The sequence below is a fragment of the Bufo gargarizans genome, chromosome 5 (genome assembly GCF_014858855.1).
Source record: "Bufo gargarizans isolate SCDJY-AF-19 chromosome 5, ASM1485885v1, whole genome shotgun sequence".
Lineage (NCBI taxonomy): Eukaryota > Metazoa > Chordata > Amphibia > Anura > Bufonidae > Bufo > Bufo gargarizans.
In genome coordinates this window covers 14,410,379-14,426,679 of record NC_058084.1, presented here as the reverse complement: position 1 = coordinate 14,426,679, position 16,301 = coordinate 14,410,379, and the positions used below count along the sequence as shown (strand labels likewise).

The 16,301-nt window shown below is 43.7% G+C and overlaps 1 protein-coding gene across 2 annotated transcripts in view; it reads right to left on the bottom strand.

The window, feature by feature from the left end:
• Positions 1–16,301, bottom strand: part of AGO2 (argonaute RISC catalytic component 2) — a 91,441-nt gene that overhangs the window by 51,911 nt on the left and 23,229 nt on the right. For both annotated transcript variants that reach the window (XM_044292805.1, XM_044292806.1), the window contains exon 2: positions 294–492. In XM_044292805.1, coding sequence (XP_044148740.1) covers positions 294–492 — 199 coding nt within the window. The remainder of the gene's footprint in view (positions 1–293; positions 493–16,301) is intronic.

The following is a 16,301-nucleotide window of genomic DNA, read 5'->3' as shown; positions in this document are numbered from 1 at the left end:
GTGGATATGCCATAAATGTGTAACATGAAAAATAGAATACCTGGTGCAGGTTTGAGGCATAATCAATTAGATAAAAACGCTTACACTGTGCCAATGGTAGTGTGATGAAGGAAGCTTGCCCTTTGCTACATATCAGAAGTACCTATTGCTATGAGGTGTACACGTATGCCCGTATTCTGTTTACCCGCTATTACTTGCATGTGTCAGGTTTACAGTACAGAAACACCCTTTTCTAAAAGACAAAGTCATGGTGAGACCACACAGCCGAACCGGCTGTCCATGCTGCCCCTTACCTGTTCACTCTTCTGGGACACTTTTCTGGCTTGATATCTATTTCATAATGGTAAATCTCTATTTTGGGAATGTCCATTTCAAAAAAGTTTGCCTGCAGCTTGATAGTCCTTCCTGAGGTGCCAAAATCTGGCCTTGGCGGCGGCTTGAAGGTGTATGCTGGCATTGGGAGAGGTGGTGCAGGAGGTGGGGATGAAAGCACTAGGAGAAAGAAAAAACATCAGCGTTACCATCTCACCCCTAAACGAGGAAGAACAGTAGAGTCATTTCTATATTCAACAATTTACTGAACACCAAATATATATAAAAAATAAAAAAAAATGGTAAACGGCTTTGGCTGGGTCCCTGTTGCCATGACAAACGATCAATCGCTATAATGTCTACATGTAGTCGCTACTGACTGCAACATCAAAAAGGTATTAAACAGCCATAATGAATGTTAGAGCCGATCCCTGTGGTTGCTGCAGAACGTCAGCTGGGTATGGAGCGGGCTCGACTCCAGTTCCCTTTGGCTTCAACAGTAAATCTATACACCAGACGTCAGGAAGGGGTTGAAGAGGACAACTCAGCACGTCAGCTGTATATACCTGGATCCACCTGTATTGGAGAATTTTGTATTGTAATTAGAGTTGAGCGAACACCTGGATGTTCGGGTTCGAGAAGTTCGGCCGAACATCCCGGAAATGTTCGGGTTCGGGATCCGAACCCGATCCGAACTTCGTCCCGAACCCGAACCCCATTGAAGTCAATGGGGACCCGAACTTTTCGGCACTAAAAAGCCTGTAAAACAGCCCAGGAAAGAGCTAGAGGGCTGCAAAAGGCAGCAACATGTAGGTAAATCCCCTGCAAACAAATGTGGATAGGGAAATGAATTAAAATAAAAATTAAATAAATAAAAATTAACCAAAATCAATTGGAGAGAGGTTCCATAGCAGAGAATCTGGCTTCCCGTCACCCACCACTGGAACAGTCCATTCTCAGATATTTAGGCCCCGGCACCCAGGCAGAGGAGAGAGGTCCCGTAACAGAGAATCTGGCTTCATGTCAGCAGAGAATTAGTCTGCATGTCATAGCAGAGAATGAGGCTTCACGTCAGCCACCACTGCAACAGTCCATTGGCATATATTTAGGCCCAGCACACACACAGGCAGAGGAGAGAGGTCCCGTAACAGAGAATCTGGCTTCATGTCAGCAGAGAATCAGTCTGCATGTCATAGCAGAGAATGAGGCTTCACGTCAGCCACCACTGCAACAGTCCATTGTCATAAATTTAGGCCCAGCACTAGTGTTGAGCGGCATGTCCCATATTCGAATTCGCGAAATTTTGTGAATATTCGAAAGAATATTCGTAAAATATTCGCGATTATTCAAATTCGTTATTATTTCGCATATGCGATAATTCGAATTTTCGCATCGCATAATACATATGCTATGCAAAATTCACATGTGCGCTAATGAAATCGCCTTACGAAGATTCGCAACTCAATTCAATCACTAATGTATGAATGCAATGCCCTTTGCCTCTGTTCTGGGACAAGTGTAGATATTCGCATGTGCGCTAATAAAATCGCCTTACGAAGATTCGCACCTCAATCACTTTCTAGGGAATGTGAGACTTTTGGGAATCAATCGAGATACAGTGGGGGGTGATGACAGTAGTTGACAGAGTACAGATCAATGTAATCTGTAAGGTGGAAAGTAAAATAAAAAATACGAATATTCGTAAATCGAATTTTACGAAGTTCTACGTATTCGCGAATATGGTGCTATACTATATGAATGCACAGGCCTTTGCCTCTCTGTTCTGGGGACAAGTGTAGATATTTGCATTTGCGTTAATAAAATCGCCTTACGAAGATTCGCAGCTCAATTCAATCACTAATGTATGAATGCAAAGCCCTTTGCCTCTGTTCTGGGACAAGTGTAGATATTCGCATGTGCGCTAATAAAATCGCCTTACGAAGATTCGCAGCTCAATTCAATCACTAATGTATGAATGCAAAGCCCTTTGCCTCTGTTCTGGGACAAGTGTAGATATTCGCATGTGCGCTAATAAAATCGCCTTACGAAGATTCGCAACTCAATTCACTAATGTATGAATGCAAAGCCCTTTGCCTCTGTTCTGGGACGTGCCGATATTCGCATGTGCGCTAATAAAATCGCCTTACGAAGATTCGCAACTCAATTCACTAATGTATGAATGCAAAGCCCTTTGCCTCTGTTCTGGGACGTGCCGATATTCGCATGTGCGCTAATAAAATCGCCTTACGAAGATTCGCAACTCAATTCACTAATGTATGAATGCAAAGCCCTTTGCCTCTGTTCTGGGACGTGCCGATATTCGCATGTGCGCTAATAACATCGCCTTACGAAGATTCGCGCCTCAATCACTTTCTAGGCAATGTGAGTAAGATCTGAGCTGTTGGACCTTTGGGAAACAATCAATTATATGTGTACTGTAATTTTGTGGGGGGGGGAAAAAAACAAAAAACGAATATTCGTTTTTACGAATATATAGCACTATATTCGAAATATTCGCGAAATCGCGATGTTGCGATATTCGCGAAAAAAATTTGCTTTTCGAATATTCGCGCTCAACACTACCCAACACCCAGGCAGAGGAGAGAGGTCCCGTAACAGACAATCTGGCTTCATGTCAGCAGAGAATCAGTCTGCATGTCATAGCAGAGAATGAGGCTTCACGTCAGCCACCACTGCAACAGTCCATTGGCATATATTTAGGCCCAGCACCCAGGCAGAGGAGAGAGGTCCCGTAACAGACAATCTGGCTTCATGTCAGCAGAGAATCAGTCTTCATATCATAGCAGAGAATCAGGCTTCACGTCACCCACCACTGTAAGAGTCCATTTTCATAAATTTAGGCCCAGCACACAGGCAGAGGAGAGAGGTCCCGTAACAGAGGATCTGGCTTCATGTCAGCAGAGAATCAGTCTGCATGTCATAGCAGAGAATCAGGCTTCACGTCACCCAACATTGGAACAGTCCATTGGCATATATTTAGGCCCCGGCACCCAGACAGAGGAGAGGTTCATTCAACTTTGGGTAGCCTCGCAATATAATGGTAAAATGAAAATAAAAATAGGATTGAATGAGGAAGTGCCCTGGAGTCCAATAATATATGGTTAAGGGGAGGTAGTTAATGTCTAATCTGGACAAGGGACGGACAGATCCTGTGGGATCCATGCCTGGTTCATTTTTATGAACGTCAGCTTGTCCACATTGGCTGTAGACAGGCGGCTGCGTTTGAGGCCTAGTATTTAGGCGCTGGGTGACCGGTATGGATTTAGTGACAGAATTAGACTTGGAAATGCACAGTAGCGTGTGTGTGAAGTTATTCTGAATGACCCTATGTGCACCTTGAATATTATATACCCTTTTAGGGATAGATTTCAAATAGCTCTGATATAGCAGAAACCACTAAATTATGAAATTGCTAAATTGGGAATTGTATTTCAACCCAGAACAAGAAATGTGCTTGAACGGACACTAAATAACTCGCCCAGCTACAGCACTAGGGACAGATTTAGCTGGATATAAATTTGAGGCCTAGTATTTAGGCGCTGGGTGACCGGTATGGATTTAGTGACAGAATTAGACTGGGATATGGCCAAAAAATAAACAGACTATTGCTGGTTAAATGCACTTGGTGTGACAGCTTCACCCTGATGTAGGCTTTAGCCAAAAAACAACCACACCATTGAGGGTTAAATGCACTTGGTCGCAGCTTGTGCTGGCGCACCACAAGACACAAAATGGCCGCCGATCACCCCAGAAAAATGTGACTGACAAACGGTCTGTGCAGCCTAAAAACAGTGAGCAATTGAGGATCAGCAGCTCAATGATCCACAGCTGCAGATCGATCAGTTAATCAAGTCCTTTGGAGGAGTTAATCTGCCTAATCTCGCCCTACTGTCGCATCCGCAACCTCTCCCTACGCTAATCAGAGCAGAGTGACGGGCGGCGCTATGTGACTCCAGCTTAAATAGAGGCTGGGTCACATGGTGCTCTGGCCAATCACAGCCATGCCAATAGTAGGCATGGCTGTGACGGCCTCTTGGGGCAAGTAGTATGACGCTTGTTGATTGGCTGCTTTGCAGCCTTTCAAAAAGCGCCAAGAAAGCGTCACAAAAGCGCGAAGAAAGCGACGAACACCGAACCCGAACCCGGACTTTTACGAAAATGTCCGGGTTCGGGTCCGTGTCACGGACACCCCAAAATTCGGTACGAACCCGAACTATACAGTTCGAGTTCGCTCATCCCTAATTGTAATGTGTCTGCTATTTCTCCAAGAAATGATTAAAAGCCTTGTCTGACACTGAACCATCAGTACTAACAGATTTGATAAAGACTTCAGATTTCTAGGAGGAATAACAGATGAAAAGATGCTCTTGAACTGTTATTACAGCCTCAAAAATAGCTGTGAAAATGGCGATTTTGCCACACGCATTTCCGTACCTAGTGGCAGAGGTGGCACAGAGATCACACTAATAGATGGAGACGACAGCCCGGTCATCCAGGGGATTGAACGGATTAAGTCTCTATTAAGGTCACGCAGAATGTGATGTCTATTTCAGAGGCTGATCAATGACTCCCGCCTTATAATACATCCTACAAGCCATGGAAAGCGACTCCAGTCTAATCACCAAATGACAGGATTGCCTTTAAAGTAAAGCAAAATCAGAATCTAGGAAGACAAGCTGGGATGACGTGTGGAAAACCAGTAGAGGTTAGGCATGCGCCGATGACCGCGATATCGGCGCGTGCGCATTGAATGACCACAGTCTGGCCGGGGCATCACAGTTTACCGTCCGCATGCGCCGGCCCCGGCCTAACTTACGTTCTTGCCGTCATCACAGCGCATCACTGCAAGAACGTAAGTCAGGCCGGCGCATGCGCACACGCCGATATCGCAGTCATTGGCGCATGCGCAGGATACAGTAGTGAGCCAAGTAAGGGGACTGGTGGGTAGAGATACCCTTCAGATCTCGCCTATTTGGAATATACCCTTTTGAGCGCCAATAGTGGTTGATTGTTACTGGTTGGTATTTGGGCTTTGTGTTGGTGTGAGGAGCAAGTTTTTTGGATGTAGGGGTGTGTATATATGTCTCGAGCTGTGAGATAAAAGCACATATATGTTTACGCATATATAAACGCGTATAAAAACCTGCAAAAAAGGTCAAAAGATTGTATCTATATAAAAAGTCTAAAACATTTTTACACAGGTAGGATTACTGCAAACTGTCTCAGGTGCCTAAGAGACTGTGTTCTGCAGCATCGTGCGCTGTATGGTATGGTACAGTAAGTAAATCAATGGGTTAAAAATCTGTGTCCAAGTATACCATTATACATATATTTAAAATAACATATATAATAAACAATATCTTTAAAAAAAAAATAAAATAATAATAATTTCAAAAAAATATTTTTTTAAAAATGTAGTAACGTGGGTTCAGTTACTCACTTCACGAGGGGGGCGGTTTACCAGGATAAGCATAAAACACCTGTAAACCAAGTACCCCCCCAGCCTGGATCGCTTCTAGAGTATTAACGGATGAAGGCAGCAAATCACACGGGTGCTTCTCTTCAAAGGTCTTTATTTGCATATGTAAGTAAATCCGGCTCAACGCGTTTCGGGACAGGCACGTCCCTTCATCAGGAGCAATATTGTCCATGTCTATATTCCTGGGTATATATACCCTCAATGTCTTGTTTAATTGTTTGTTAAAATGGCCCCTAATTGGCAAAAGGGCGCCAAAAGACGAAAAATGGCGCCAAAATATCTTTGGGGGACCGCCCATGTGTGGGAGAAGGCATTTTTCAGCCTATCCGTGCGATCGGCCGAAAGTAAGGGTGACCGGCTGCGCTTATGCGCATGACCGGAAGTGGGTGCGTTCCACGCTGGAGCGCATCGTAACGTCCGGTCTAGTCAGTGGTTTTCTTCTTCTTCTATTTCGTGCGCTGCGCATGTCCGGAAGTTCGGCCTTGCGTTCCAAGCTGGAACGCATGTTCTGCTTCCGGTATTTGCGATCCTTCTGGTCCCAAGTCTTTTGCTGTTAAGGCTACATGGGAGCGTTTGTTTTTAAGAGGATACCTATGATGATTTAGTGTATTTGGTGGGGTGGGCTTATACCTGAGGTGAATCGGTTGGACTTTTAGGTTAAAATTCGTGTGGGGGTTGAATTAAAAAAGGAGAAGAGAGGTCTTTTCTAATGGCAAAGAGTGGTGTGCCAAGTGTAAAAGTCCTATAGAATCTGTCTTCCTTTGTTCTGGCTCTTTTTATGTGGTTCAGGGTGGAAACATGTGGGGCTATTGTATGGTGAGTGTCAGTAGTACTGAAGAGGAGAAGGGGGGGGGGGGTTAATATTTATTAGGGTGTATAATAATTTATAGATATGTAGGGCCGGTTCTATTCAGATGGAAGTAAGTGGGATTAAATGTTATTATATATCTCAAATAAATAGTAAAAAATATGTAAAATATATATTATATGAAAATAATAATACATAATAGATAATAAACCATTAAAAATATGTAAGATGAGGAAAAAATATATAAGATGAGGACAGGGTGTTGTATCACTTGAAAAAGGTACTGATGGTGGGATTATATTTCTTGGGGTAAGGGGGGGGGGGGTGGGTTCGGGTTAGGCGGTCAAAGACATATGTATTAAAATGTGGTAATAAATAAATGTGGAATTAGTTTGTTCTATTTGTGTCGTTTTCCTTGATTCTTGTGTGTGCATATACATATACACACGTGCACATATATACATATACACATATATATACACATACACTCGCATGGACACGCGCGCATCCTCTCCATGTATAATTTGCTTTCATCGTTCTTGGTTAAAACCGTTTTTTTGAAGAACTTCTTATGTGTTTTGTGTTTATATATTCTTTTTCAGGTTTTTTCTTAGGGAAAGTGCTTGGATGTTTTGGTTTTGGTCTTTCTAGTGGTTTAAAAGGTCGAATGTACATGTTAATTGAGTAGTGACGGGTGGTTGTATTGGGTGCGGTAGTTGATGATTAGTGGTACTTGATGATTTAATAGTGGTACTTGATGATTTAATAGTTGGCGTGTTCAAGTGCTTCGTTGAGTCCAAATGGGGTAAGGGTATTGAGTTTAAAGATCCAGAACATTTCTTTTCTACAGAGTTGTTGATAGGAAGTGGTTTGTTCTAGGGGGATAACTTTTAGATCGAGGGGGTTGCCTTCGTGTACTAGTGTAAAGTGGCGTGAAACGCTGTGTGTCGTGATTTTCCTCTTTATGTTTGATCTGTGTTCATTCATTCGTTCTCTCAGGGTTTGTGTCGTGCGGCCAACGAAATAGATGTTGCAGGGGCATTGGAGTAGGTAGATGACATTTCTACTATCAACAACTCTGTAGAAAAGAAATGTTCTGGATCTTTAAACTCAATACCCTTACCCCATTTGGACTCAACGAAGCACTTGAACACGCCAACTATTAAATCATCAAGTACCACTAATCATCAACTACCGAATCCCAATACAACCACCCGTCACTACTCAATTAACATGTACATTCGACCTTTTAAACCACTAGAAAGACCAAAACCAAAACATCCAAGCACTTTCCCTAAGAAAAAACCTGAAAAAGAATATATAAACACAAAACACATAAGAAGTTCTTCAAAAAAACAGTTTTAACCAAGAACGATGAAAGCAAATTATACATGGAGAGGATGCGCGCGTGTCCATGCGAGTGTATGTGTATATATATGTGTATATGTGCACGTGTGTATATGTATATGCACACACAAGAATCAAGGAAACAACGACACAAATAGAACAAACTAATTCCACATTTATTTATTACCACATTTTAATACATATGTCTTTGACCGCCTAACCCGAACCCACCCCCCCCCCCCTTACGCCAAGAAATATAATCCCACCATCAGTACCTTTTTCAAGTGATACAACACCCTGTCCTCATCTTATATATTTTTTTCCTCATCTTACATATTTTTAATGGTTTATTATCTATTATGTATTATTTTCATATAATATATATTTTACTATTTATTTGAGATATATAATAACATTTAATCCCACTTACTTCCATCTGAATAGAACCGGCCCTACATATCTATAAATTATTATACACCCTAATAAATATTAACCCCCCCCCCTTCTCCTCTTCAGTACCACTGACACTCACCATACAATAGCCCCACATGTTTCCACCCTGAACCACATAAAAAGAGCCAGAACAAAGGAAGACAGATTCTATAGGACTTTTACACTTGGCACACCACTCTTTGCCATTAGAAAAGACCTCTCTTCTCCTTTTTTAATTCAACCCCCACACGAATTTTAACCTAAAAGTGCAACCGATTCACCTCAGGTATAAGCCCACCCCACCAAATACACTAAATCATCATAGGTATCCTCTTAAAAACAAACGCTCCCATGTAGCCTTAACAGCAAAAGACTTGGGACCAGAAGGATCGCAAATACCGGAAGCAGAACATGCGTTCCAGCTTGGAACGCAAGGCCGAACTTCCGGACATGCGCAGCGCACAAAATAGAAGAAGAAGAAAACCACTGACTAGACCGGACGTTACGATGCGCTCCAGCGTGGAACGCACCCACTTCCGGTCATGCGCATAAGCGCAGCCGGTCACCCTTACTTTCGGCCGATCGCACGGATAGGCTGAAAAATGCCTTCTCCCACACATGGGCGGTCCCCCAAAGATATTTTGGCGCCATTTTTCGTCTTTTGGCGCCCTTTTGCCAATTAGGGGCCATTTTAACAAACAATTAAACAAGACATTGAGGGTATATATACCCAGGAATATAGACATGGACAATATTGCTCCTGATGAAGGGACGTGCCTGTCCCGAAACGCGTTGAGCCGGATTTACTTACATATGCAAATAAAGACCTTTGAAGAGAAGCACCCGTGTGATTTGCTGCCTTCATCCGTTAATACTCTAGAAGCGATCCAGGCTGGGGGGGTACTTGGTTTACAGGTGTTTTATGCTTATCCTGGTAAACCGCCCCCCTCGTGAAGTGAGTAACTGAACCCACGTTACTACATTTTAAAAAAATATTTTTTGAAATTAATATTTTTTTTTTATTTTTTTAAAGATATTGTTTATTATATATGTTATTTTAAATATATGTATAATGGTATACTTGGACACAGATTTTTAACCCATTGATTTACTTACTGTACCATACCATACAGCGCACGATGCTGCAGAACACAGTCTCTTAGGCACCTGAGACAGTTTGCAGTAATCCTACCTGTGTAAAATGTTTTAGACTTTTTATATAGATACAATCTTTTGACCTTTTTTGCAGGTTTTTATACGCGTTTATATATGCGTAAACATATATGTGCTTTTATCTCACAGCTCGAGACATATATACACACCCCTACATCCAAAAAACTTGCTCCTCACACCAACACAAAGCCCAAATACCAACCAGTAACAATCAACCACTATTGGCGCTCAAAAGGGTATATTCCAAATAGGCGAGATCTGAAGGGTATCTCTACCCACCAGTCCCCTTACTTGGCTCACTACTGTATTCTCTACAGGCAGACATCTTGTCGACCTGACTATACCCGGAGCAGCCTTTAGTTTTCAACACCCAACCTTCTCTCCATTTCCACTCCTATAAACCCGAGGCGCCTCAAGTCTTTCAGATCTAGTGGAACCCCTTTCCAACAGATCAGTCTGACCCTCACACTTTCTTTCTCTCTCTCGCATGCGCAGGATTACAGACGGGAGGAGGGAGGTTAGAGCAGAGACCAAGGGCGGGCAGATGTGGTGGAGGGGGAGTTGATTCGTATGAAAATGACCCAGGGGCCCGGGCACCTTCACAGCCTAATTTGCATATGGATTAAAAGTGTTTTTTGGCAGAACGATAATAGCAAGCAACATACGGTAAGCACAGTTTTAATAGGGGGGGATGCCGTGGACATAAGTCTGTTAGGTTAATACGGTGAATCGGTGTGAAAGACTCCCTTTAAACAAGCCACATAACAGGCCTGCTTGTCTGAAATGCGTTATCTCCATGTGAGGGACATCACAGGACCTACGCAAGATGCGGAGATCCGGCAGGTCCCCCGTGGACTGAGTTAGAAGACAGCAGCCTCAAGATACTCAGAGGTATTGAGTAAGCAGAGCAGCTCAGAAGTCACTAACACTTTCAGGCCCTGAGGTTTTTTTTTGCGTTTTCGTTTTGCGCTCCCTGCCTTCCCAGAGCCATAATTAATTAATTAATTAATTAATTAATTAATTAATTTATTTATTTATTTATTTATTTATTTATTTATATATATATATATATATATATATATATATATATATATATATAATTTTTCTGTTCACATAGCCATATGAAGGCTTGTTTTTGCGGGACAAATTGTACTTTCTAACACCATTTAATATTGCATATAATGGGGTGAAATTGGGGGGGGGGGGGGGGGAACGCAATTGCACCAGTTTTACTTTTTTTTTTTTTTATTTACGACGTTCAATGTGCGATAAAACTGACCGGATACTTTTATTCTACAGGTCAGTACGAATATGTATAGTTTTTCTTTTCTTCACACTATCAAGACGCAAGAAAAAGGAAAAAAAAAAAAAACACAAAAATGTTTCACCCCTATAACTTTTTTGTAATGACGTGTACGGAGCTGTATGGGGGCTCATTTTTTGCGGGGCGATCTGAACTTTTCATTGATACCATTATGGCGTGTGTATGACTTTCTGGGCGCTTTTTTTTTTTTTTTTTTCTGTTTGCCGTATGGAGAATATATTTTTATACTATGGGCATTTTCGCACATCACCCCACATTCCATTATTTTTATTTTGGGAAAAGGGGGGTGATTTGAATATTTTATTTTTTTTACACTTTATCGTTCCAATAGGAAACTAACAATCAATCATCTGATTACTATTCTCAGACTCCAATGCACTTGCATCTATGATGATTTCACTACTTTCCTATGGAGCCCTATTACAGGTAAGGGCTCCATAGTAAATACTGTGCAGCAGCCTCCTGTCATTCACAGACATGGGCTGCTGCACACAAGCTCCAGCTCCTCCGATCATCACACAGGGGAGCCGGAGCATAACCAAAAGTCTGCGCTTTCAGTGCGCTCAAATGCCGTGGCAGTAATGCCAATCGCGGACATAAGACGTCTGTGTCTGCTATAAGAAGCAGGAGCGGGCACCATCTTTAAAGACCCCACCAGCGCCATACATGTACAGCGCAGGGCGTTAAGGGGTTAAAGGGATAGTTCTATACTTAAATACTGATGGCCAATCTTCAGGAAGAGTCATTAACCCCTTCGATACCAGCGCTGTACATGTACGGCACTGGAGCGATCGGATAAGGGTACTTTCACACTAGCGTTTTTCCTTTTCTGGCGCTGAGTTCTGTCCTAGGGGCTCAAATCCAGAAAAGAACTGATCAGTTTTATCCTAATGCATTCTGAATTGAGAGTAATCCGTTGAGGATGCATCAGGATGTCTTCAGTTCAGTCTTTTTGACCGATCAGGCTTTTCAGAAAACCGTAGCATGTTGTATTTTTACCCCCAGACAAAAATCCTGAACACTTTGACTGAACGCCGGATCCGGTCTTTTTCCCATTGACTTGCATTAACCCGGATCCGGCGCCGTGTGTTCAGTCAAACCGGATCCGGCTTTCGCATGTTAAACCCGAAAAATGTAAAAAAAAAAAAAAAAAAAAAGTTAAAGTCCATACATGGCGGATCCATTTTTCCAATGCAATTTTTCATTGTGATCAAGGATTCAAATGTAATCCGTTTTCACACGTTTTTCCGGATCTGGCAGGCAGTTCCGGTGTCGGAATTGAACGGCGGATTTAAACAACGCTAGTGTGAAAGTAGCCTAACATGGTGCCCGCTCGTCCTTGCAGTAGGCGTCATGGCCGGCGTGTCTCCGCTGTTTCAAACAGCAGAGACCCTCGGCTAATTACCGCAACCAGCAACAATGCAGATCGCGGTAATTAAAGCCTTTAGATGTCGTGGTCAAGAGAGATTGATCAAAGTTTAAATTTATTTTTACATTTAGACATAAAAAACCTACACATATGTGGCATTGTTTTAATTGTACTGACCCAGAGAATGAAGGGACAGTTTTGCCATAAAGGAGGAGGTGCTATCAGTGACTGACAGCCTTCCCTCTATGAGGAGGAGGAGGAGGTCCCATCACTGACTGACAGCCTTCCCTCTATGAGGAGGAGGTCCTATCAGTGATTGACAGCCTTCCCTCTGTAAGGAGGAGGTCCTATCAGTGACTGACAGCATTCCCTCTGTAAGGAGGAGGTCCTATCAGTGACTGACAGCATTCCCTCTGTAAGGAGGAGGTCCTATCAGTGACTGACAGCATTCCCTCTGTAAGGAGGAGGTCCTATCAGTGACTGACAGCCTTCCCTCTGTAAGGAGGAGGTCCTATCAGTGACTGACAGCCTTCCCTCTATGAGGAGGAGGTCCTATCAGTGATTGACAGCCTTCCCTCTGTAAGGAGGAGGTCCTATCAGTGACTGACAGCCTTCCCTCTATGAGGAGGAGGAGGTCCTGTCAGTCACTGATAGGACCTCCTCCTCCTTACAGAGGGAAGGCTGTCAGTCCCTGATAGGACCTCCTCCTTACAGAGGGAAGGCTATCAGGGACTGACAGCCTTCCCTCTGTAAGGAGGAGGAGGTCCTATCAGTGACTGACAGCCTTCCCTCTATGAGGAGGAGGAGGTCCTATCAGTGACTGACAGCCTTCCCTCTATGAGGAGGAGGAGGTCCTATCAGTGACTGACAGCCTTCCCTCTGTGAGGAGGAGGTCCTATCAGTGATTGACAGCCTTCCCTCTGTAAGGAGGAGGTCCTATCAGTGACTGACAGCCTTCCCTCTGTAAGGAGGAGGTCCTATCAGTGACTGACAGCCTTCCCTCTGTAAGGAGGAGGTCCTATCAGTGACTGACAGCCTTCCCTCTGTAAGGAGGAGGTCCTATCAGTGACTGACAGCCTTCCCTCTGTAAGGAGGAGGTCCTATCAGTGACTGACAGCCTTCCCTCTGTAAGGAGGAGGTCCTATCAGTGACTGACAGCCTTCCCTCTGTAAGGAGGAGGTCCTATCAGTGACTGACAGCCTTCCCTCTGTAAGGAGGAGGTCCTATCAGTGACTGACAGCCTTCCCTCTGTAAGGAGGAGGTCCTATCAGTGACTGACAGCCTTCCCTCTGTAAGGAGGAGGTCCTATCAGGGACTGACAGCCTGCCCTCTATGAGGAGGTGGTCCCATCAGTAATTGACAGCTCTCTCAAAGTAATTTTCGGCACTCCCATAGCAATGAATGGAGGGTGCCGGCGCCTTCACCTTCTGGAACTTTGCAGGCTCCGTTCTACGTATAAGTGCGGGATCTCAGAGGTGGGACCTGCACTTAGACTTTTGGGGCATATCCTAGCGATATACCCCCAATGTCCGAGATGGAAATACCGCTTTGAATCATAAAAAAAAAAGTTTGAAAAATATATTTCCATGTCATATTTAAAAGAAAGTGTATATACACCATAACCCTGCAATTTGGAGAGCAGCCAGGAAAGGCCACGTGTAGACAGGAGCTGACCCCATTGACTTGTGTGGGAGAGTTTACTGGGCATGCTCTGTGACTGAGGTCAGGAGGGAGCTGATAAGCCGTGACACGACCTATTGTGAACTGTAGATCCTGTGTTATCTATACAGAGGTGTTAATGGTCATTGCAATTCTGCCTGTGGTGATAATGATCTTTGCTACAGAAACATTACCTGTAAAGAACAGGAAATGCTGACCTATTAGACCTAGTGGCCGATATCATATGGGGAGACCTGTAAGTGCTGCTGCTAGTTCATAAAGCTATAGATCGGCAGATTGTTGTGCACCAGTATATTGAAAAGTCGTTTATGTGGATATCATTTGTACACGTACTAGGAAAGTGAAATAAAAATCCTAAATTCTGCTGATCTATCCTTCCAAACAAGCAGCCGGCCCTATTCTGCAGCTCTAGCTCTTGCAACCGACAAACATGACAGCGGATGTATTTATGGCCCTTTAACCCATCAGCAAGAAGTTCTTATCTAGGAGAAACAGTGACGTCCCACCTTACAAGCTGCGAGCTCTATCTACATAGATTACAGGCGCACGTATCTGCTGGGCCACACGGCGAGCCAGGATCCCAGTTTTCAGTAAAGAATGCAAACGTGGCCACAATAATGGATAATCTGAGGCTACTTGTCCATCTGTATGGAGTCTACCACCAGTGTGCTAAAGGTGGCCATACAAGGGGTATTTCGGGACTTGCATACTGATCACTTACGACTAGTCATCATCTGACAGGTGCAGTCCAACTCCAAGCTCAAGCGAGCACTGCAGCCTCCTCTTCGGTCATGAAAAAGTCTTAAAATGGGTATTCCTGTCACATACAATGGGACGCGCACCTACAAGGAGAATGGAGCGGGGACCGCTATGGCTGGAGGATCCCAAATTTCCTGGGGTCCGTCCACCACCAAGTGCTGCTCCCATACAAATGAATGGGAGCGCACCACGCACTCGCAGCTCCTGCTCCCATTCATTTCTATGGGGCAGATGGAAATAGAGTCGGCTATTTTCAGAGGCCCCATTGAAATGGAGGGCGGCTGCGCATGCGCCCTCCATTCATTTCCCAGGGCCGTTCTTGTTGGAGGTGCGGGTCCCAGAGGTGGGACACGCACCCATCATACATGGGAGGATTATCCTGGCACTATGCCCCCATTGTATGTGATGGTAAAAAAACTTTAATGGGAACCTGTCACCTGGGTTTTGTGTATAGAGCTGAGGACATGGGTTGCTAGATGGCCGCTAGCACATCCACAATACCCAGTCCCCATAGCTCTGTGTGCTTTTATTGTGTAAAAAAAGCAATTTGATACATATGCAAATTAACCTGAGAAGAGTCCTGTATGTGAGATGAGTCAGGGACAGGACTCTTCTCAGGTTAATTTGCATATGTATCAAATCGTTTATTTTACACAATAAAAGCACACAGAGCTATGGGGACTGGGTATTGCGGATGTGCTAGCGGCCATCTAGCAACCCATGTCCTCAGCTCTATACCCAAAATCCAGGTGACAGGTTACCTTTAAGTACTCCAAGATAATACCAATGAAGACTACAAATGGTCCCACACAGTTCCGCAGAGAAAATTTTTAAAAAGTTGTGTGTCTTGGGATGCGGTAATGCAAACAATTTCATTTTATATAGGTTTTTGTAGTACAAAAGTAGTAAAACGTAAAAACTACTAGATGTATTTGGCATCACTGTAATTGCACGGACTCAGAATAAAGTTATGTTATTTATGCTGAAAAATGAACGCTGCAAAATTTATAAGTGCTAGCTCTTGGAAGGAGAGGATAAAAAAAATAAAAAAAAAGGAAGAAAAGCGCTTGGTCAGCAAGTCCTTATTGTAAAGTCAGATACAAGCTGCCCTCCTCATGATGTGAGGAAAGTGGATCCTTTATTCACCAATTGCAACGTTTCAACTGCTCAATGCAGTCTGTGTAAAGCCGGAGCTCCCCCGGATCAGCCGCCCCTGAGGACAGGCCATGAATTTAAAATACTGGACAATCAAGAGGGGCCCGAACAGCGCACTGACCCGCTGCCCTCCTTTGAGCTGCAGTCAATTCTCATGCTCCTCTCCTGTCATCCAGCTCTGCTGCATCGTTTCTACACTGTGCACTTGTTAGTCCTGCTGCTCTTGTACTACACCAAACCACGCTATGCAGACAGTCTGAGGAGCGCTGCGGCCATCTAGGATGACAGGAGGGGAACCTAAGAACTTATGGACCTGCAGCTATAAGTGAAAAATAGGTCACATCTAAGTTCAGTCCCCAATTTAAGAATTTTTTTTCTCGGCCGCTTTAATTCCACACTGCTGTGTATTAGAGATCTGTGCACGTTTCCCTCATTGACAGAC